The following is a 21,441-nucleotide window of genomic DNA, read 5'->3' on the forward strand; positions in this document are numbered from 1 at the left end:
ACGACAAATGACTGCACAATGACGTCGTCATGTCGAGACTGGAGAGTTATACCGCGAAACCAATCCGAATGTAGCGTGCAAATCATTTCGCCGCTTTCTTCTGCTTACTCGTCGCATTTCGTCGAATCGTGGCGAACGAGAACGGCGGCGGACGCCGCCACGACGACGAAAACATCGTCAGATCAAAACGTCCGCAAATTCTACGCTCGCCAACGTCGCGTCATGCGTTCGTTTAAAGAAGTCGACGTACTATCGATCAACAGCACGACAAACGACGTCGCAATAGAGGAGATTCGTCGAGAGGAGAAGGAGGAGGAGCAAAAGAATCACGTGTCGGAAATCGACCGTCGCATACGCATAGCAACGAACGTCAGCCTCCTCCTCAACGTCCTCCTCTTCACCGGCAAACTCATAGCATCGATCCTATCCGGTTCGCTATCGGTAATATCGAGCCTAGTCGACTCGGCACTCGATCTCTTCTCGGGAATCACTCTCTGGCTCGTAAGTCGCGCTATGCAGCCAAAACGACTCGACGTATATCGTTACCCGACGGGAAAACGTCGATTGGAGCCCGTCGCTATCATAGTCTGCGCTTCAGTGATGGGCACGGCAACACTTCAACTGGTATCCGAATCCCTACAGAATATTTTCACCAGTGCGTCTAATCCGAATGTGGGCGTGACCTCGGGTACGTTCATGGCCTGCACGGTCATTGTGAAACTATTGCTCTATTTATACTGTCGTGGAGTGAAGAGTCCGACTGTCCAGGCCCTCGCCTTGGATCATCGAAACGACGTTGCATCGAACCTAGCCGCCATCCTATTCGGACTCCTAGGAACATTTATCTACAAGAACGCCGATCCCCTGGGCGCAATCCTAATCGCTATATACATAATTATAAACTGGTGCTTGGCTGGATATGAGCAAGCAAAGATGCTCATCGGCTACACGGCGAGTGCGGACTTCCTAAAGAAGCTCACCTATCTGGCGTGTAATCATCACGAGGACGTTATTTGTGTGGACACGGTTCGAGCCTATCATTTTGGTAATCGATTTCTCGTCGAAGTGCACATCGTTCTCGATCCCGATATGTCGCTTCGCGTTGCGCACGACATCGGCGAGAGTTTGCAGCGGAAGTTGGAGCGTCTCGACGACGTCGATCGAGCGTTCGTTCATTTGGATTTCGACGTCGAGCACGATCCGACTCACGAACACATTCCTAAAGATTGATTGAGTGAGTGAGAGACGCTATGTTGTCTCGGCTTGGTCAATCGACTCGAGTGCTTGAGATAGATCCTTGAGGTCTTGTAGTATGGCTGGGACTTCGCCGCGACGGCTCGCGGGAGCGGAAGAGTTCGTCTCCCGTCGTCGTGGCAACGGTCGCTGAGCCCTCACGAGACCTTCTTGGCGAAGCGTAATCTAAATAAATAAAAAATAAATAAATAAATAAAATCTGAGTCATATCTTACCATTAATATATTCTTCTCTTTTTCGACTACTTTTAATTGTTCTCGGCACGTGTGGAGTTCCTCTTGTAGGTCCTCCAGTTGGAGAGTGTGCTGTTGTTGAGATATTCTGCGCTCTTGTTCGCCTTGCTGCTTTGTTTGGGCGACTTCTGCTTTGAGCTGATTCAGCTCTGTCTCTTTCTCGACGAGTCGTGCGTGAAGCTCCGCTCGTTCGCTCGCTATTGAGTCGCCACGTCTTTGAGTCTCCTCCAGCTCTGATATAAAAAAAATGATGCCTTATATCCTTTGGTAATGTTGATGGGACTAACGCTCTTTCAGGTCTTGGCATTGGGCTAAAGCGACGCGCAGATTCTCCACGTCTTGCGCGAGTTTCTCGGCCGTCTCTTCAGACGACGCCAAGCTCCGTTCAAGAGAAAGATTTTTCTGCATCAAACGACAATAAGAAATCGAGTGAAGTGGGGCAACTCGTACACTCACATGTCTCTCGTCGCGCAAAGCGCTCTCCAAAACCTCAAGAGCACTGTTCTTCTCCTCCAACTGTCTTAAATCTGATCAAGAAGTGGGGCTATTAGTATCTGTCCTATTTAGGTGCTCTCACTTACGTTCCGATTTCATTTTATCTTTTGCTGTTTGGAACGAATGTCTTTCTTCTGCGGCTTCTCGCAAGGCGGCGTCTTTCTCTCTCTGCAGTACAAATTCGTCTCGTTCGGAGCGCGATCGCTCGTCTTGCGCCGATTTTAGTACACTCCCAATCGTGGCTAAATGACTGGTCGCTAGTTCTACTCTCCTTTCAAAGGCGAGCATTCGGCTTGAAAGGCAGTTGAGAACGGACTGGCTAGAGAGAAAATGATCCGCCAATCTAAAGAAATCGAGTCTCAATGTTTATTCATGTCAAAGAAAATATTTCATTACTTTTGAGTCTTGCAATAGATTGTAGACAGAGAAGATCTCCTTTCATTGGAGAGTCTATCCAATGTCTCGTGAGCATCTTCTAGTTGCTTCTCTAACATCTTTGAGGAAAATCTGCGCTTTCTAGGGTGTCTAAACGCGTGATAGGATTTACCTGGCGCGATTGGACTTGAAGTTCACAAAGCTGCGCTTTGCTACTGAGAACTTCCTTCAGTTCTTTGTTGTCTTCTTGCAACTGAGAAAATCGTTCTGACCAGCTAGCCCTCTAGAGAAGGAGCGATTTAGCCTCGTGACTAGTGAATCGAGTGGTACTTACGTTTGCTTCAAAAGCACGCGCCTCTTGTCGTTCTTTTAATTCGGTGAATTTCAGCTGTACAAGTAGACTAAAGACTTTATCTCGCCAACTACAGAGAACAGTGAAACAAAAGGCAGAAATTTCTGACTAGATGTTCACCATGTCAATAATTTCTGCATTTTCTCGTCACTTCTCATAGCCAACGACTACACGAACGTCTTGTTATCTATGAGCTAACACTACTGCACTCACCTGTTCTAAAACTGACTGCTGAATGCCGAGAATTTCTGTAGACGACGAAAGCTGTACAGTAAGCAGGTCATTGGCTGACTGCAGTGACTGCAACGCACCAGCGTCCACCTCAAATAAAAACAAATACATAATCTCATATTTTCAAATAAAAAACTTACTTGATGATTTCTCGCTTCCTTTCGATGTTCGTTTCTTGACTCTTCGATTGCAAGTTGCGAGGATGGCGCTACACTTTTCTTCAGCATCTCGGACTTGTGTCGTTCGGCTGACAAAGCTTCTTTCATCGCGACAAGTTCCTTCTCGAACGTCTCCGCTATTCGCCGTCGTTCGTTCTCCTCAGCTTCTACGATTTCCCTCACGTCTTTCTCCTTTTCGGCTTTCGCATTTCTCAAGAGGTGAACCATCTCGTCGTTCTCTTGAACCTTCTCGTCGAAGGCCTGTCTGACGCTGTCGAGAACCCTTCCCCTTTCGATGAGGTCTGCTTCGATTCGCACGATCCTTTCATTTGCCTTGACAACGTCAAGCCTTGCAAAGAGAAAATGCGATTTAGTCACCGATTCTTTCCACAGATTCAATTTTAATAGCGTATCGCTATTGATTAGTGCGTTTCTATCTAGATTTCTTACCTTAGGACCTCGTTTTGAGCTTTTAGGTCCAATAGTTCCGACGTCGCTTTCGCTAGAGCGTCCCACGGTCGGTCGGGCGGCGAGATCTTTTCGTAGCAAGATGGGGGCAATAGGTCAACGTCGTTGGTGCCCCGATGGTCGCTCTGTGTAGCGGTGAATTGATTTGGAGGCACCAAATGCCTATTTCCCTCCATTTTGTTCTTACCGTGCGTTAAGTGCAAAGAAAACATGAATTTTTCGGCGTAACGTAGATCTCCCGAAATTTCAGGTAACTTTTATGTTTTCTAAGAAGTAGACAAAGCTTTTCAGACAGCGTTTGGGCTGTCTTTGTAGTGAGAAAGAGATCTAGCGAGGTCTGGCACCGCGCGTTAGAGACGTTGCCTTAGAAACACGAAAATGGCTAAACAGACTGATTCCGAAGTAGGACACCGTTCTTTTCTCACTATTCGAACATTATACGTTAGGACGACTGCGATTTCGACGAGGGAGACGAAGAAACGGACCTCGTCGAGGCGCTACCCGACTTCGGAGTATCGGCAGACGGCTCAAGCTTCGTTTTCTTGACTCTCTCCATGCCGGTACAGCTAGAAAATATACGCAAGTCATCACTATAACTGGTTCTCAAGTGTCGAGGATTGACAGACCTGAAAGGATTAGGAGAACAACACGTACACGTTCAAGTGGTCGATCTACAGCAGAATAGCATTACAGGTACGAACAGAACGACGTCTATGGGGCCAAAAATCTTTTTTTTTTCAGATCTAAGCCCGCTACACAATATGCGTCATCTAGTCAAATTGAATGTCTCTCATAACGACTTGACGAGTCTGGATGATTTTAGGCCTCCCTTTGGCTTACGCGTACGTTCTGTTTGGTACTAATAGAGATCTGCATGCCACATGCTTTTTACTTAGGAGTTGAATGCGTCTTATAATGCCCTGCAGGAAATTCCCGATGTATCGGAATATGGTAGTTTGGAAAAACTGGTTCTTGATGGTACTGAGTCTCTGGCTAATTTTCTATCGGAGGTAACTTCCTGTCTTCTCTAGGCAATAGTATTATCAATATGGAAAATTTCAGCCTTTGTCATAATCTAATTTTTCTAAGCCTCAGTCACAATAAAATTCGGCGAATAACGGGGCTGTTCCTTCCCTCTCTACAACATCTTGACTTGGTACGTAGTTTAGTACACTATATATGAGCTTGTATAACTGTTCTGTTCCAGAGCTTCAATTCGATAGAAAAAATTGAAAACTTGGATTCAGTGCCTAGTCTTACTGTAAATAAGAATGAATTTCATATCTACCTGCTAGAGTATGTCTGTATTTAGTTTCTAAGTTTGTCTGGAAACCGAATTGAAGAGTTGTCTCAGTTGGTGAAGTTGAAAAATCTGGGCTCTCTGGATCTCGAAGCCAATGCTGTAAGTGGAACTCGTTAGACTTCAGTACACAAGCTAAAGTATTTTTAAGATTGAAAACTTGAATGAAATTGATCACATTCAAAGTTTGCGACATCTACGAAGTGTCATTCTAATGAGAAATCCTATTGAAGTACAGGAACAATTGCCTACTATGGCACTAGCAATTTTTTTTCTCTTTTAGTCTTTACATAGCTATCGTGAAGCTGTTGTCTATAAACTTCAACAGCTCAGCGAACTAGATATGCGCAAAGTGTCAGCAGTAGAAAAGGTACAGTATGTGTTCACGATTATTCTACGAGCAGCTAATCCTATTGGCTAATAGGTATCTGCCCAAAACCAATGGTCACCTGCTCTCGAAGTGACAGCTGCTCTGAAGCATTTATTAAACGTTAAGCAGAGAATAACGAGGCAGTCGTTTACACTGCTTGACTGGTAATGAAACTTGATAATAAATCTTGCGTATAGTAGCGGAATTTTTTAGCACTCTTCCCGATTTTGATACGCCTTATCCTATGCTCATATTGGTCGGTCCAAAAGGCCTGGGAAAGCACAAACTCGCCAAGAGATTAGTCCGTGACTTTCCTCAATACTTTGGGAGAGGGTACATCAAATACTTATAGAGGTAGAGGTATTTCCCTGCGTGATCTCATCTTTTTTTACAGAGTGTCTCATACTACGCGACCTCCTAAAACAACGGAAACAAACGAAGTGGATTATTATTTCCTTACCACAGAAGAATTTAGTGATCTCCTAATGGAAGTACGAGTCTAAGGGTCACGAGATTATTGAGGCTATATTGGGTTACACTTACAGGGTCACTTTATTGAAACCTGCACGAGCGACGGACATCACTTTGGCTTGTCATATGACTCTGTGGATATGGTGGCGAGAGAAGGTCTCGCTTGCGTCACCTGCATGTCTCTCGAGGTACATCGCACATCAGAATAATTATTATTATTATTTTATGTCGCCACCTATTAGGGAGTCATGTCTATGAAGATCAGTCGCTTTCAGCCGAGATACGTTCTCGTCTGTCCTCTCAAGGGCAAGGTCTGACTCGCGTGGGACTAAGAGAAACGTGTATAACGTGGGGTATATAGGGATCTGAGCTAAGCCAGCCTTATATCCAAATGCACCAAGATCGTCCTGGCTTCTTCGAACAGGCAATCGTTTCAGGTATAAACAAGACTCGATTTCTCAATGTCCTTCCTAACTAAGTACGTATAGACAACCTCGACGATGCTTATCGAGAGCTAAAGCAATTGGTCCTCCAATTTCTGGCACTCAGCAGCACGGAGCCAACGCCCGCGTCGACTCACACAACAGCCACGCACGGACTCGCCCAAGTCTTCTCCCGGCCCTCCTCATCGGCAACGGGTCGATCAACGAACGCCAAAAGCGCACTGGTAAGAAAAAAAGAGGGTGGGAGGATTTTTAGAATTTAAAAAAGGGGAAATAATTAAATTGAATTCCCAGGATAAGCAGCTTTATGAGAGGAAGCTAGAGCAGGCTAGAGCGGCGGCTGCGGGTCCGATTCAGCATCAGGGCCCAGTCGGTCGATTGGCGTACAGTGCTCCACCATCGATAAATCCTTATCCGTCTGCGTCATCACTGTTGACGACTACGTCAAATGCGAGTCAGTCTCAATCGCTTTTCTCTAGTGTATCGGGTCAACAGAACGGTTATATTTCGTCCAATGAGACTTCTATGTCTCCACAGAGTCAGTCGCCAGTAGAAACTTAATAGGGACTATATATATTCTGATATGGAACTGTCCTTTTTGAAGTTGCTCTTCACCGCTGGACAGGGGGGCGTGGGCAGAAGAATTTGAGTTCAGTGTTGCACGAGCAACTCTTCGTCATTTGGTTTTGGTTCGGTTTCGCTCCACGTTTTGAAGTCGATTGTCGTTCGATGGTGTCCCGTCATCGCTTTCATTCTCTGCCGGCTCTTTTGCCGTGTTTCGCTGTTGATTGTCACCAGTTCGACTGTGAGCCAATCGAGACACTCGGTTCCTGATCTGGATCTCGTTCGTCGTTTCTCGTCCGAATTGTCCTTGTGTATCGCTTGGAGTTGGCAAGATCGAACGACGTGTTCTTCAGCCGTTCGTTGTCTCTCCTGAGACAGGAGGGGATCTCTTGCATGACACTGCGAAGACAAATACAAGAGGAGGTATAGCATTATATGGACTCCCTTTACGTGATGTAGTGCTTTGGGATAGGCAGCTGAGAAGAAAGGATTGTACTCATCCTCAGAGTAGGTATCGAGAAAAATAAATCCCTAGTGAAAGATTCAATAGAGGTAACACGTGGAATAGACAACTAACCTTTGCGTTCCTATAATCAAGATATTTTTCGAATAGATGCCTCTTTTCCATTTCGAACCAACCGTATTCGCGTTCCATGCAAGACGACACCTGTGCCTATTGGATAAACAGTTTACACGGACTTTAATCAATGTTGACACGAGTTCCCCCCGTGTGCACATACGTAGACGGGATCGAAAACGCGCTCCTTCCACTTTTTGTAGAGCGCTTCTCGTTTTCTCGTATCCTGACGATCTTTCTGCTTTAGGTACTCGTCGATTTCCTAGCGAAGCAGAGTCGCTACGCTTCAGCTAGACTAATATGCTCACCCTAACAAAACTATTCTCGTCGGCGAGAAGCTCTGAATATTCGTCCACTTTCCCTGTCTCCAAGCCACGCCTCTAGAATATGAAATTCCCCCAGAGGGCGCCACAGAGTCATACGACGACGTACAATGTTTCTTATTAGCTTTGCTTTCAAACAGGACAAGCCGTCTACTTCGTACGAAGACGAGGACTTCTTAGCACTGGCGTTGCTGTGTAGAAGAAATCATTTGCACACATGCTCTGGTAGGCGTGGCTACGTTACCAGAGTCCCTGTTCCTCCTCTTGGCGTTGCTGCTTCTGTTCTTTATCTGACTTGTGCAGCAATCCGTCTAGAAGGAGCTGCGCTTTTTGCTCGTCGTGGTACACGATAATTTTTCCCGCAGCTGACGCCATTCGCGAACGTAGACATACGGTTGCCAGAACAACAAGATCGCCCGTATATCGAAAAGCTGTGAAAAATAAAAAGATTCGCAAAACGAGTAAAAACATACAAAGATTCGAAAACGGTAAAAAAAGCGTTTGACAAACAAGTACTTACTTTTCTTTCTTCTTCAGCCTTAGCTGATCCTCCAGGTGTTCCTCCAGGGCCCCCCGTATTCCAACAGCTTCGCAAGCTTTCAGTATTTCCTTTCGCATGTTTCTTCCTTCGCCTTCTTTTTCTTTAAATTCCTCCAAAATTTTTCTCAAATTTAAGTAGAAAGAGCTGCGTTCATGTTTCAAACTTTCTACTCTACTGTGAGGAAACTTGAGCTCATAGGCAATCTCCTCCCATTTGTGACGGCCGGCGGAAACAATCGCTTTAGCGAAATCAGTCCACTCCCACGATGTGTCAGTAGCCTCAGTCTCCAATGATTCATTATCTAAATCATGCGATTGGAAATTAGCACAGTAGGATTACATCGTACTCCTAGCAGTCTAACAACTCTCGTACCTTTTGATGCGCAGCTCTCGGATGAAGCTTTTTGTTTCACATCTGCAGGTAAAAGATTCGAAATGGGAATTCAGAAGCTGGTGAATCACCTCTTTTGTCTTGTCCTATAAGTACACTACCTCCGCTTTCCGAGGACTGACATCCTAGAGATACAGTCAAAAAGGATGCTTCTGAACGTTTCATCAGAGACCTTTCTCTAATTCGTCCTGATTTAAGTTAGAGCCTGTGAAATACACGTAATTCATCGAGCGTACACATCAAGTGTCGAATACCTGATTTATTCGATTCACTTTGACTAGCTTCCGAAGAAGTGACCTACACGAACGCAAATGGCTTCACTTCCTGCTAAGGACCGCGCTCTTACGTCACTAACCTCCTTCCAAAGATCAACGTTTTCCGCAAGATCAACGTTTTCCGGACATCCCCAGATTCTTACTTTATTACGATTGGTTATCACGGCTTTCTTGTCTAGGCAGTCTTCCAAAGGAGCCAGCTCGCCGTCTATTACTCTTTCTGCTCTCTTGAGACCAGGTTGAAAACAGGGTTCAACGTAAAAGCCTTTCATGCCATTTTGCCTTGCTTGTTCCAGTTGGGAGTAGAGGAAAAGACGAAGTCTCGAGAAGCTAGAGCGTAAAGCTGAACGGTTCATATGAGGTCTCACCCTTGAAACCGAAGCCACGACGTAACGCTTCTGCAAGTATGTCAGTTCAAAGGTGAAGTCCTTCGCGTTAATTACGCTGTAATTTCGTAAAAGGATGGGCGAATCAGGAAACTCTTTCAAGCATTTTACCACCAAACGGAAATAGAGTGGCTCGGGAAAAAAATCTAAGTCGATTGGGGCAAAAATTAGCGGAAACGGGATCTCAGTTTTTGGTTGACCACTGTTTGTCCAGAAAGACGGCTTTTCAGTGCTGGTCTTCTGAATCAGATAAGGAACATACAGGTACGGTGACTGCTCAATGGAAAGTGACGGGTGCGAATTGCTGACAACATCCAAGTGTTCCAGAATGGTGAGAACTGCGCTTTTATCCCTCTCTGCAACTTCTGCTTCCGTCAAAAAATACTGAGCAAGAGACCGTGAAACGTTACCTTCTTCACAGGCTAAATCCCAGTCCTTCTTGTAAATAGGCAGAGGTTTTTTTGCAGTTATGAAAGAGAAGATAACACGAATTAGCCACTGAGGATTCAAAAACACTTTTTCCTCAATATTCTTTATCTCGGGGTAATGCAGAATGACGCCCAAGGTGTTCAAATACTTAAGCACCGAAGGAAGTTCTTTGTCTGGTATGAATAACACATTAGCAAGTTCTTGTAGTGCATGTAAGTTCGTCACGTTTACATGAGAATAGGCAGCCATATGAAGTAGAACTCTTTCGAATTGAAGCCAACGTAGCGGATATTTAATTCCTTTTTCACGCTTTTTCTGCCAGTACTTCTCTAAAATATTTTTAATTTTGATACGCAATTGAGCACCAGGGTCTTTGCCCGGCTTTCCCGAATGGCTATTTTCAATACTCCAAAAAGGAGTGTCTTCTTCTTGCGGCTGAACCAGGTGCTTTTGGTAACTTTTACTTTTAACTAGTTCGTCTATAATTTCAACTTGCCTTCTCTTGTATCTAATAGCGTTACGGTCTTTGCTGTGAGTGCCAATTAGGAACGTTGGAGGAGAAGCAATTCCTTCTTCTGCTCCCATGCCGTCTTCTACGTGCTTCGGGTGAGCAATAGTGATGTGTGTCATCCAGAAAAATAGGTAATCACTATTCTTCTCAAAGAAAAATAGACTTCGGCGCTCTGCTTCATTCTTATTGCGCCAAAAAGACGAGGCAGTGTCATTCAACAGTTCAGCTTGATTAAAAACAATCAGGTATATCCCTATTGAATTTTGAGAATAGTCACCAAGTAGAGCAGAGTGAGCAGGAAAATACACTTCTTGACCACCGTGATCCCAAAAAGTAAGAAGTGCTTCATTACGGAAACAGATGCCTCTTTCATGAGAACTTCTGTCATCATACTCATTAGAACTCTCGTCATCTTTCTCATTAGAACTCTCGTCATGATGATCTTGCTCATTAGAATTCTCGTCATCTTGCTCATTAGAACTCTTGGCCTTGAATACGTTGAAAAACATCGTCCAGAACCCCTTCATAAAATATTCTGCGCTGTCTTTGCTACTTTCCACTCTATTTAGGAAATAATCGAGTGTAGTGTTACGCATGTCTTCATCATCACACGTTGATAATGATTCGTCAGTACTAAGCTTAACAGCGTTGGTGTATGCTTTGGCAAAGCGCTTCTCATAAAGATCGTCAGTATCATCAGGAATTGATTTGCCAAAGTGTTTTTCATTGACGCTAAATTCTACAAGGCGATTACTCCAAGTACTCAAATCAGCAGCAGTAGGAAGTTCCTTCCAAGAACAGAAAGCCACAATACTCGAATCAACAGACGCAGATGTTACTTTCACTCCTCTAGTACTCTCCTGCTTTTCGAAGATCTCCTGCAGAACACTGCGAATTAAACAGGTCTTTCCCACACCATCTTTCCCAACGACCACAATTCGACCACGTATTACATCGATTTCGCCATATTGCAACGCTCTTTTGTACATTTCGCGCTCTGTTTTGTTAAAAAACGTAAATTCCTCGTATAGTAAGTTTCTGACCCCTTCATCTAGCTTATTCATTTTCTCACACATGTCCGTCATCCTTTCTAGCCCCAGTTTACAGCTGTTGCTATTAGTATCCACGTCCTCACATAACGTTCTTATTATAATGTCTTCCACCTGTTTACAGAGATTTATCTCACACAGCTCCGGCATCATCCCTTCTAGCTCTTTACAGTACTTTTTTTGAGTATCCGTGATCTCACATAACTCTCTCAGACTTTCTAGCATCGGTTTACAGAGATGTGGATCATACACTTTCTCACACAGCTCCGTCACCTCATAGATAGTCATCTCTTCTAGCCCCCGTTTACATTTTTTTTTATGAGTATCCGTGATCTCACACTGCTTCCTCTGCTCTTCTACCACTAGCTTACAGGGAGGAAAGCTCAGAAACTTTTCGATAGTCTTCTTTACTTTAGATAAGTTTTTCTCAATCGAGGCAACCCACTTCCCGCTCAGGAGGTCGACCATGACCTCCGACCGCTCCCGCTCACATTCAACATACCCAATTCCAATCGCAAAGACTGCTAGGATAGCTAGAGGGCTAGCTAGAGAGGGTCCAACCATCCCCAGAGAGAGACCTAGTCCGTGACGTATGTTCATGCGCAGTAAGCCTGATTATGGCCTGCTGTACTACACGGTACAACACTGGAGTTGATCGTTTGTTAGTCTACCTTTAGGAAAAGAACCAACCGCAACGAGGACGGCTGTAACAAATCCAAACCCTGACATAAATCTGCTCGTTAGATAAGTACATTCGCAATGGTATCTGGTTTTTCTATATGGTACAGTACCGTATGTCTCAATTCATCAGACGGGACATCGGTTAGAGGCGGTCATTGATTCAATCACGTGACTCTTAGACTCCATTATGTCTGCCTTTGCTGAGTTTCTGCTCGACGATGTGCGATCCATGCAGCGGCTTCAGGCGTGCTGCGTAGCGGAAAGTGCGTTTGAGCGACGACTGGTCCAGCAGCGAAGAGCTCCTAGCAAAGACGTCAATTCCGAACGATGCACCGAGTCTACAGAGGAAAGCGACAGCGCATCGTCGTCGTCAGACGAGGAAGACGTTAGCGACGTCGTGAATTTGGCACTGAAAGAGGATTTAGACGATCGATTGCGGATGAAGGCGTGCGCAGAAGCCGAGCTAGCTTGGAGGCTCCAAGAAAGCGCCGAAGACAGACCGAGAAACGACGCGGAGGTTGAGGACGAGGCGACGTTTCAATTTGAAAGTGGAGATTCAGAGAACGACGACAAAAAAGCAACAGACAATAGAATTGGTTTTCAGAATGACGATGATGCTTCTATTGAGGTTGTGGCAGATGACACTACTGAAGAGGCTCTGAACGAGAGCGAGCCTAAAAAGGATGAAAATATTGGGAAATCGATGCCCGTCGAGGAGGCAGGATTTGCTAGCGAAGATGATGTTGCAGAAGACGATGATGAGATCAATCTGAAGCCGGATGCTAGGAGCGTGGAGAACGAAGAGGATCGAGATAAAAGCGAGGAAGATAGCAACGTGTCGTTATCGCCACGAAAAGACTGTCTTGCCAGTGAAGATGACGTCGCTGAAGATGCGAGCCCAAAACGAGGCGTTTATACAGTTACGGATGAAGACGATGTTGACAGTGAGAAAACGAATGAAGAAAGTTCGGCTGGTTCTGGCAATGAAGAAGACACTAAGGATGAGGGTGAGGATGAAAGTGAAAGTGATACTGAACTGTCTCAAACGAGAGAGAGTCTGGCTGGTTCCGAGCATGAAGATGCTGCCAAAGTAGAGGAGGAGGAAGATAAAGACGAAGATGATAATGAAAGTGATAACAGTGTCAATCTTTCACCGACAAATAGCGAAGATGAGGCTACTAAAGATCCCACACAGGATGCTTGGAGCAAGGAAGAAGATGAAGACGAAAAGGGAAATGGGGAGGAAGATGAATCTGCCAGGCTCTCGCCAACATTGGCTGGTTTGGGCTCTGAATCTGACAATGACACTCCAGCAACAGACGCCAAGCCAACTGACGAAACTATTTCAGCTGAGTCCGTGGTAGATCATGGAAACGTTTTAAATGAGAAACCAACGGCAATAGTTGATGTATCAGATATTTCAAACAAGGTGACCTCTGCATCTTCTGTCAGTCTGGACCTTTTTGGAATACCCGGAAGGCAAATTGTCCCGTGGTTCGTTCCAAAGACGCTAAGGGAAAGCAATCTGGCGCTGAGAGAGGAACACACGCAAAAGCTCGTGCTAGAGAATCTGACGGAGATAACTCAACGCGAAAACAACGATCTCAGACGATATCTCGCTACTGAGACGACGTCAAGGAGAAGAGCAGAAAGCCAAGCAGCGGATCTGAAAGTAAATAGACACTCTATTTATTTTTTTAGTAATGAATCTTAATTTTTTGGGTCACGTGTAGCTGGAGTTGAAGCAATCTCAAAGAGAGGTATCCCAGCTAAAGGAAAGGGTAAAAGAGCTGGAGGAAAGTATGCAAGGAACTATGGCACTTGTAAGAATCTTAGTTTCATATATGCTTTAATTGATGCATAGCCATTATATCAAGGTAAGGAAACTAGAGCAGCAATCTGCTTCATCACTCTTATCAAGAGGGTATCCTCATTGATTGTTTTTAATAGTCAATGACGTCGTTTTTTCTCAGGGGTATTGACTACATGCTGGAGGCGAAATTAGCTTCGAATAGAGCCAACGAAGCGGAACAGAAGAATCAACGTGAGAATTTGGCCTCTGGGGGGGTTTGTAACTCAAGTGTCATCGTTGTAGTACTTCAAGTCGAGTTGCTTCAGTCGCAGAGTGAAGTGAAGCGCCTTCTCGATCAGATGACGGAGACGAATCGACATCGCTCGGAAATGGTCTCGAGCAAAGTTCACGGCCAACTCATGGCAATAGCCGACGAAAAAGCGAGGGAATCCGAACGAAAAGTCGTGGAACTTCTAAAAGAGGTAGACCAGCAAAACATCATAGAACTAAATAAACTAATAAATTTCAGATCGAGCTTCTCAAATATGAAGTCAAGATGAAAGGGGGAGAAAAGCCAACCGGATCTAGTTTATACCGCAGTGGCTTATCTTCAGAAGTACATTGCATAATTCCTACGGAAACGGAAACATTACTTCGTTTCTTTAGCTTTCGTATCCAACGCTGGGAAGTTTTTCGCCTTATTCTACCAGTACCAGCGGTCCCACCGGATTCTCGATGACGGATCCTATGAGCTATTTATCGCGTCCTCTTGGTTATCCTTCCTCGTCTGGAAGTCTGGGTCTAGGGACATCTTTTGACTCCTTCTCGTCGTCGTCATATCCGACTCTCGGTGGCGGCGGCGGCGACGCAGGGTCTTTCTCAGCAGCCAAGCCGTCAATGGGAGAAGTCGGTTCCAGTGCATTTTCATCGACTCTAGGACCCCCAAAATCGTCAACGCTTGGTGGCATTCACTCTGAGTTAACTACGTCTGAGACGTTGCCTTCAACCAAGTCACCAAAATCAGTATGCATTTCATATCTTTATATCTCTAATTAATTCTTTGATGTTGAGGAGGTAAAGAAAGATCAATATTCGGCGCTTCCTGATTTTGAAAGCTCGTTGCCCAAACTGTCGTTGAGTTCCGGCACAAGTGGCAATGAACCACCACCCCCTCCTGAGCAGTCCTTACCAACAGAGACGTCAACATCGACATCAAAACCACAGAGTAGACCGTACAAGTGTAACGCAGAATTTTTACGCTGACTCACATATTATAGATTCGGACTCGAGTGACTGGTCGAGTGACGAGGAGGAGTCGAAGGACAGTGGTGGACTGATGCCGTCGTCTCACACCTCTCTCTTATCCAACTGGGAGTGGAGAGCTACTCACGGATTAGATTCGCCTGGGAAAACTAGAAGATTTCCGTCTGCCGGCAATGCTAGTGGAGAAGAGAGCGCGACATCTTCGTCACCAAAAATGCCTCCAAAATCTCCTGGAAAGTAAGAGGCTAATGTTTCCGGTCTGCACAAGAACTTTACTTCTTTTTTGAGTAGGCGTCCACCTCCTCCCGTTGCTCCCAAACCGGCTTGGGCTCGACGTCAGCTGTCTTTTCAAGGGGGATTCGTGGAAAAGGCCGTATCATTTGACGACGTTAGTACATGATAATTAGAAGCGTATCTGAGTAGATACAATAAATAATACAGTGGAACTCCACTTATTATTGATGACCTATTGCCCAAGTGGGGTTGTACTGTAACACGACTAGAATTTAGACCTGCTTTTCAAATATTTAATTTTATTTACTAATTAATCTCTCCAGAATCCGTTTGAATTCGAAAGAGCTCCATCGTTGACGAGCAAATTCGCGCGACCCAAAGGCCCATTCAATCGCCGCCGTCCGACGAGAGCAAGACCGAAACTCACCGAAGGCGAATAATTTCCAAATATTATTTTCTACACGTGCTATTTTTGGAAGATCACGTGCGCGTTCGCGTGCTCCGCGTCAAGTGTCGCCTAACTATTCGCCGTGCCGTAGATTATGGCTCTCGCCGTCGCCGGTGCGACGTCCCAAACGCCGGACGCGTACGGCTACCTGTGCCACCTGCAGGAAATGAAACAGTAAACGCCCCCCGGGGTCCCATTCGCCTTCCCCTCGCAATCGTCTCCCATCGAAAGGTGGCTCGAAACGTGTCTCAAAACCGAACTGCCTCCCGTCGACGAACTCGAAGAGCGTATGCGCAACGGCGTCTATCTCGTGCGTCTCGGCATGTCGCTCATGCCGGGCGATTCGCTCTGGACGAAGGCGTACGATCTCGACGAGACGAAGTACTCGGTGAGGCGATCGCGCGAAACGTCCACATGTGACGTCACATGCCTACCGTTCATATAGAGTCGCGGTCTCGACTTCAGGCACACGGATAATATCAACTTATGGATTCAGTCACTCTCGCGACTCGGCTTGCCCTCCGTCTTCTACCCGGGCGTCACGGACGTCTACGAGAAGAAGAATATGCCGCGATTAGTCTACTGTCTTCACGCGTTGAGGTAGGAACCGTCGTAGAAAGTCGCGCGAGATCGAACGCACAATGCGGGGGTGTGTCGCCCATAGTCACTTCCTCAAGAAAGAAGGTCGCATTGGAACGAGCGTTCGCGATTTATACGGCGAAGCTCAATTTTCAGGCAAAAAAATAAATATATATTTAATTAATTAATTAGTGGAGTCTTTTAGAAAAGGAAGTCAAGGCGGCTCAGTCGAGTTTGGCCAAAGCGAAGGAGCCCGTGCCGTCGTTCGAAGTGGTCGAGGATCTCGTAGAGGAAGAGGTTTTATTTCCATCCTGTCAACTGACCAGGATGTGTAGTCTCTGGTTTATAGATTCAGTACCAAGGGATGGACGTTCTCGCTCAAGCGGTCGAAGCCGAACGAAAGCGTCTCGACGACGCGGCGGCGGAGAAAGGCAAAGAGACGTCGAAAACGGCAGCGACGATAACCTACGAAGACATGGAAATGCCGAAAGAAACTGAAACAGCCCCAAGAGAAGAGTCTCAGTCGTACGAAGACGTTGAAGTGAGACCGAAGCCAACGTCACCGGCCAAATCGAAAGACAACGATGCATACGATGACGTCGAAGTGACGAAACCCTCGCCACCAGTCGAGACGGCAAACGTCTCAAATGAGGTCTTAGATTATGATGAAGTCACACCTGATCCACTGCCCAAAGAAGTCTCCAAGGAGAGCGAAGCGTATGATGACGTTGCACCCGATCCGCTCCCCAAAGAACTCTCGCCGCCACCGCCGCCTCTTCCGGTTAAACAGAGACGTTCGACGGCGTCGACGTCGAGTCCGGCGTCGACGTCGCCGGCGAAGACTTCACAAGCGCCCGCTTTGGAATCGATCTATGATGCCGCTGGTTCGAAACAATATTTATTTGCGTATTGTCTATATTGTTTCGTTTTTAGATCCCGCTGCGAAATTGAGTCAGCAGGAGATCTATGGCGAGCTTCAGTGTAACAAGCAAGGTTGGACGGCTGTCCTGTATGCCAGAGTGAACAAAGATCAGGTCAAAAAGAAGAGGGAAGAGCTCGCGAAAGCCGGCCTCTCGCAGCGTACGTCACAACAAAAATTCATAATCTCGATTTTTGAATTTTTTTTCTGCAGTTGAGGCTGCCGTCCAGGCGATCAATAAGGCCGTGAGTGGCACTGATTCCCAAACGACGTATGCTGCTCTAAAGGCGGATGACGCCCAATTGCCGCAAATCTTCAACGAGCCAGAGCAATATCACAAGGCTTTGGTGGCGGCGCGGAAGCTCGCTCTGCCGAATAGCGCTCTGGTTGTGTACACGGGTATTAGCAGGGAGGAAACGGAAAGGCTATTGTCTAGTATGAGGTAAGACTCTGTGGGGGGTACCTTGGACGGATGTAAGTGGATGTCTTTTCCTCTTAGTGCGGGCGCGTATCTCGTTCGACGAAGTGGGTCGTCTCCTTCGGATCATATAGTGTCGTTCAGGTTATTAGTATTTCGTTTATTTACGCGTAAGTGCTCTAGTCGTTTTTCTTATAGAAACCAAACGGGAATTAAGCATTGGAAGATTGGATTCGAAGGCGGAAAGTATTTCTGGGGAAATAGTGGGCGCTACGAAACGTTGGCGGAATTCGTCGAAGTATAAATACGCATATTTCAATCTACGTAGAGAAATTAGATCTTGTGCGTAGGCATTCACTTTTGCTCTGCAAGTAAACACAAAACTAATGATATATCCTGGAGTGTCTAAGGAATTGACGGCGTCATCCAACATGCCACCTGATGTCCAACAGGTCAATTCTCCAGTCTAATAAATGCCTTTAGGAGTCTAGCCTGTCTTTGTTTTTCTTTTAGATGCTGCAAAGATTGCAGAAGGAATCAGAGAGCTCTTTAACTCACGAACAAATAAGACAAGTCGTTCTGGATATGAATGAGAAAATCAAAGCTCAGCTGAAGGCAATCATGTCCGGTGGCGATGAACCAGCAAAGAACAAGGTCGACAGAAAAAAATTGACAATGACGTCAAAAAAATTATTGGTTGTTTGTTTAGCCTCCGCCGCCTGCTGGAGGATTATCCAAGACTCGTCCGTCTATGAAAAAATCTGGGTGGAAAAAGACTGTGAGTTTTAGGGCCTTGAGATATTGAATCCTATGTACGTTCGTGTAGATGGTTCTGGCTGTGAATAGACAGCAAGCTGAACAGCTTCTAAGTCAGGCTGGAAGGTGAAATAGAATTATTGAATGTAATTCTAATTGATTTATTGATTTATTTAGGCCGGGCTCTTACCTTGTGAGACCTAGTGAAAGTGAGATAGGCAGTTTTTCTATTAGCTACAGGTGAGCACAGATTTGACATAAAGCCAAGCGTTTTATTCTTCCTCTAGAACCACAACGGAACTAAAACACTGGAAAGCTATGAAGAACAAGGGAAGCGAAACATTCGTTATTCCACCCAAGACCGAAGTCTTCAATAGCCTCGAGGACGTAGTTCAGGTATGAAAAAAAATTATTTGCATTCTCTAAGTGTAGTGTTGTCAAATTAGTTTTTTGAAAATATTGTTCGTTCGACGACAGGACTCGTCTTGGAGCCATTGAATCCGATAGCGCGAAGCGCATGTAAGAGAAATCCTCATCAACACCAACACCTCCTTTGCTAACTGCTACATATTATTTATTCCTATAGCAAAACGACCGCAGCAACCTCTACCACCCGTACCTCAGCCGCAAGGGGGAAAGCAGCTTTTGAACGAAGTGGCTCCAGAAGCTCCAAGGCGCACGACCTCCGTTGGCGGCAGGCCGTCGCAAGGCGGCCGGTCGGTGAGCCACTGGTCGGTTGATGACGTCATGTCGTGGATGCAACGCGTCGGTCTCGGCGATTATGCGGCCGTTTTCAAAGCGAACGAAGTCGATGGAGCGTGTTTGGAGCAAATAACTAATGACATGCTCAAGAACGATTTGAATGTGGCTGCTCTTGGAAACAGGCAGCGCATTCTCAGAAAAGTGCAATTGCTTGTTGGAAACGTTAAGTAGTAGTAATTGTGTGTGCCCGTGCAAGCGTCGGCTTTTTTTATATTCTCCCCTTTTTTTGCTATCGTTGTTTCGCTTTTCGTAATTTTTGTTGCCCTCCATCGATCATCCGGGACGGCGATTTCGAGCACTCCTCGCCCTCGGACGGTGATTTGAAGGCCCCGATGACGCCATGCGCAGCTAAACGGACTCTCTAAGACTCGCGAAGAGTTAGTGGACGACTAGGCATCATTTCGGCGAGATTCGGACGAGTTTCTAACGTTTTCCGTCTCAGCATGCAGCACGCGCCTTCGATCTTTCTACACGTGTAGTGACCACACGCGACGTTTCCTGCAAACATGTTATTACGTCAGACCGTGAATTCCATTCTCAGGCTCGCACGTGGCATAAATAATAGTTATTACTTGGTCACGAGGGCGGTATGGGATTATGACACGCGAGATAACTGCCCCGAGGCGAAGCCGAGGGCAGTTATCGAGGGTGGAGGGTGTATAAATCCCACACCGCCCGAGTTTTGACCATGTAATAACTGAGTTATATCCCCCGACTTCGTGAATAAAACCGATTCGTAGCAGGTGTGCCGGTCCCGTAGCACGATGGGTACGAGCGTAGGTGTAGGTTGGCTAGTTCGAATCCGTTTCGATTCACTTTTCTTTTTTTCTTTTTTTCTTTTTCTTTTTTTCTTAACAATTTCAACGTCTTGCAAGAGGTTTTCGACGCGAATAGTTGACGTAGGAAGACGTCTAAGGCGATCATCGCCTCCCTGTATGTGTTTTGCGCAAGTGCGTAAGCAAAATCGTCGCCGCTTGCGTCGGCTTGACTCGCTGCAGTCTTGCAACGTACAACCAAACATTTAGTCGGGGTAAATCGCCAGTGGCCACCGGGGCCCCCGTTAGGGAGGTTAATTAACCACCTCCCTAGTTACCTAGGGGGATATCTATGATTTGGGGCGTGTATACCGCCCTGTCGGCGCCTTTGATCCTCCCCCGCATCGGGATATAAGCATAGCGACGGGAGCGGACCTACAAGCGGAGCGGACCTTTCGCCGTGTTTGACTGTTGTATATCATCGCTCCTGGCGAATTAGCAGAACACAGGCAATGCAGTTCTTCTTCTTCTTTCTTGCTACTCTCTCGTTCATATTCCAATGGGGGGAAAGTACAAGTACGTGCCAAAATGCGAACCTCCGAGTCGTCTCCTCCGAAAAAGGGCCTACGGTCTGCATGTCGTTGAACGAGTACCAGAAACAAATTGTAGGCGTGAACGCAACGAAAGGAGAGGTTTGACATCTTACTATATAACTACTAAAAGCTACTCGTCACGGTTACGTATAGAAAGGGGAGAAGGGAGCCGACGGGCAAAAGGTAGGCCTGGTTTCCAGAGGCGGCATGCATGACATTATTACTATAATAATAGGGAGAATCCGGTGGGGCCATAGAAGGTAGGCATTTATATATATGAAGTATTCTTTATCGTAGTATAAAACTATAAGGAGGGCTTCATACGAACGGATCGTGTTCGTGCTATTGTATTGAACCGTGTCCGATTTCAAGTTCCAATGTCGTCTCGCTTAACGTCGGTGGGACGGTGTTCATGACGACTGTAGAGACTCTCACCCAAGACCCTCACTCGATTCTCGCGACCATGGTCGCGAACAATCAAAGCGAACCGGACGGAAGTTATTTCTTTGATCGTGACCCCACCCATTTTCGCTACATATTGAATTATCTGCGAACGGGATTACTTTACAGCGATCAGCCCGATACCAATCTTGCGAGAAGGGAGCTACTACTTGAAGCCAGATACTACAACGTATCGGCAATGGTCCGACTCTTCAACCCGTTCAAAGAAAGTGCTATACTTCCATATGACAGCCAATATCAGAGCGTCATGCTGTCGTGGCTTCAGGAAGATGGAATCAGTTCTGATTGGAGGCTAATTTACAGAGGCACGAGAGACGGCTTCGCCGTGTCATCTTTTCACTCGTTATGTGACAATAAGGGTCCTACAATAACCCTCATTAGATCGGTTGGAGATTGCATATTTGGAGGTTACAGCGATGTTTCGTGGACTAGTAGGGGTGGTTATATCCAAAGTACGGACGCTTTCCTGTTTGCCTTTGTTTCTAATGGCCTGGGCACAACGCCTTTTCGAGGGCGTGTATTCCAAAACTCTCAATATGCTATGCATGACAGCAGCGAGTACGGTCCAACGTTTGGAGAAGGTC

At 46.0% G+C, this 21,441-nt stretch overlaps 7 protein-coding genes and 1 long non-coding RNA gene across 9 annotated transcripts; 5 read left to right on the forward strand and 3 right to left on the reverse strand.

Moving 5' to 3' along the window:
• Positions 1-12: 12 nt before the first annotated feature.
• LOC136192711 (uncharacterized) lies at positions 13-1,452 on the forward strand. Its single transcript, XM_065981400.1, has one exon. It carries the CDS (start codon positions 19-21, stop codon positions 1,228-1,230), a length of 1,212 nt encoding a protein of 403 aa, XP_065837472.1. The 5' UTR covers positions 13-18; the 3' UTR covers positions 1,231-1,452.
• On the reverse strand, positions 832-3,762 carry LOC136192710 (coiled-coil alpha-helical rod protein 1-like). The gene is made up of 12 exons (XM_065981399.1): positions 3,549-3,762; positions 3,081-3,447; positions 2,923-3,030; positions 2,830-2,876; positions 2,692-2,779; positions 2,530-2,640; positions 2,379-2,476; positions 2,069-2,325; positions 1,944-2,014; positions 1,775-1,889; positions 1,470-1,720; positions 832-1,419 (listed from the first exon to the last, which is right to left on the reverse strand). The coding sequence occupies exons 1-12, from the start codon at positions 3,740-3,742 to the stop codon at positions 1,249-1,251; spliced, it is 1,878 nt and encodes a 625-aa protein (XP_065837471.1). The 5' UTR covers positions 3,743-3,762; the 3' UTR covers positions 832-1,248.
• Positions 3,763-3,901: 139 nt separating this feature from the next.
• Positions 3,902-6,829, forward strand: LOC136192682 (leucine-rich repeat and guanylate kinase domain-containing protein-like). Its single transcript, XM_065981365.1, has 18 exons — positions 3,902-3,968; positions 4,013-4,126; positions 4,175-4,259; positions 4,308-4,408; positions 4,463-4,544; positions 4,598-4,722; positions 4,774-4,827; positions 4,879-4,968; positions 5,018-5,098; positions 5,150-5,236; positions 5,291-5,400; positions 5,450-5,569; positions 5,631-5,727; positions 5,782-5,895; positions 5,950-6,018; positions 6,069-6,144; positions 6,196-6,374; positions 6,445-6,829. Exons 1-18 carry the CDS (start codon positions 3,945-3,947, stop codon positions 6,709-6,711), a joined length of 1,875 nt encoding a protein of 624 aa, XP_065837437.1. The 5' UTR covers positions 3,902-3,944; the 3' UTR covers positions 6,712-6,829.
• LOC136192683 (protein FAM228B-like) lies at positions 6,634-8,267 on the reverse strand. Its single transcript, XM_065981366.1, has 8 exons — positions 8,135-8,267; positions 7,859-8,045; positions 7,724-7,805; positions 7,600-7,671; positions 7,455-7,553; positions 7,292-7,387; positions 7,165-7,245; positions 6,634-7,113 (listed from the first exon to the last, which is right to left on the reverse strand). Exons 2-8 carry the CDS (start codon positions 7,987-7,989, stop codon positions 6,802-6,804), a joined length of 873 nt encoding a protein of 290 aa, XP_065837438.1. The 5' UTR covers positions 7,990-8,045; positions 8,135-8,267; the 3' UTR covers positions 6,634-6,801.
• Positions 8,014-11,767, reverse strand: LOC136192681 (uncharacterized). The gene is made up of 6 exons (XM_065981364.1): positions 8,901-11,767; positions 8,800-8,842; positions 8,718-8,750; positions 8,617-8,670; positions 8,528-8,569; positions 8,014-8,456 (listed from the first exon to the last, which is right to left on the reverse strand). Exons 1-6 carry the CDS (start codon positions 11,757-11,759, stop codon positions 8,131-8,133), a joined length of 3,357 nt encoding a protein of 1,118 aa, XP_065837436.1. The 5' UTR covers positions 11,760-11,767; the 3' UTR covers positions 8,014-8,130.
• Positions 11,768-12,049: 282 nt separating this feature from the next.
• LOC136192643 (uro-adherence factor A-like) lies at positions 12,050-15,677 on the forward strand. 2 transcript variants are annotated; one of them, XM_065981319.1, is made up of 11 exons: positions 12,050-13,548; positions 13,610-13,699; positions 13,754-13,800; positions 13,850-13,920; positions 13,972-14,150; positions 14,198-14,284; positions 14,335-14,691; positions 14,740-14,893; positions 14,946-15,168; positions 15,223-15,319; positions 15,489-15,677. In XM_065981319.1, exons 1-11 carry the CDS (start codon positions 12,064-12,066, stop codon positions 15,603-15,605), a joined length of 2,907 nt encoding a protein of 968 aa, XP_065837391.1. In that variant the 5' UTR covers positions 12,050-12,063; the 3' UTR covers positions 15,606-15,677. The 2 variants fall into 2 exon arrangements, with proteins under 2 accessions (XP_065837391.1, XP_065837392.1); XM_065981320.1 differs by having other exon boundaries at positions 14,743-14,893.
• LOC136192645 (ras GTPase-activating-like protein IQGAP3) lies at positions 15,651-19,302 on the forward strand. The gene is made up of 18 exons (XM_065981321.1): positions 15,651-15,787; positions 15,845-16,001; positions 16,059-16,213; positions 16,278-16,348; positions 16,398-16,489; positions 16,542-17,076; positions 17,126-17,272; positions 17,325-17,553; positions 17,611-17,673; positions 17,728-17,827; positions 17,880-17,981; positions 18,043-18,183; positions 18,239-18,307; positions 18,356-18,411; positions 18,463-18,525; positions 18,573-18,681; positions 18,732-18,804; positions 18,872-19,302. The coding sequence occupies exons 1-18, from the start codon at positions 15,708-15,710 to the stop codon at positions 19,216-19,218; spliced, it is 2,589 nt and encodes an 862-aa protein (XP_065837393.1). The 5' UTR covers positions 15,651-15,707; the 3' UTR covers positions 19,219-19,302.
• A 1,028-nt stretch (positions 19,303-20,330) lies between these two features.
• On the forward strand, positions 20,331-20,971 carry LOC136192673 (uncharacterized). Its single transcript, XR_010671203.1, has 4 exons — positions 20,331-20,494; positions 20,549-20,578; positions 20,631-20,655; positions 20,693-20,971. It is a non-coding gene; the product is annotated as an uncharacterized lncRNA (long non-coding RNA).
• Positions 20,972-21,441: the final 470 nt, after the last annotated feature.

The sequence above is a fragment of the Oscarella lobularis genome, chromosome 11 (assembly GCF_947507565.1).
Source record: "Oscarella lobularis chromosome 11, ooOscLobu1.1, whole genome shotgun sequence".
NCBI lineage: Eukaryota > Metazoa > Porifera > Homoscleromorpha > Homosclerophorida > Oscarellidae > Oscarella > Oscarella lobularis.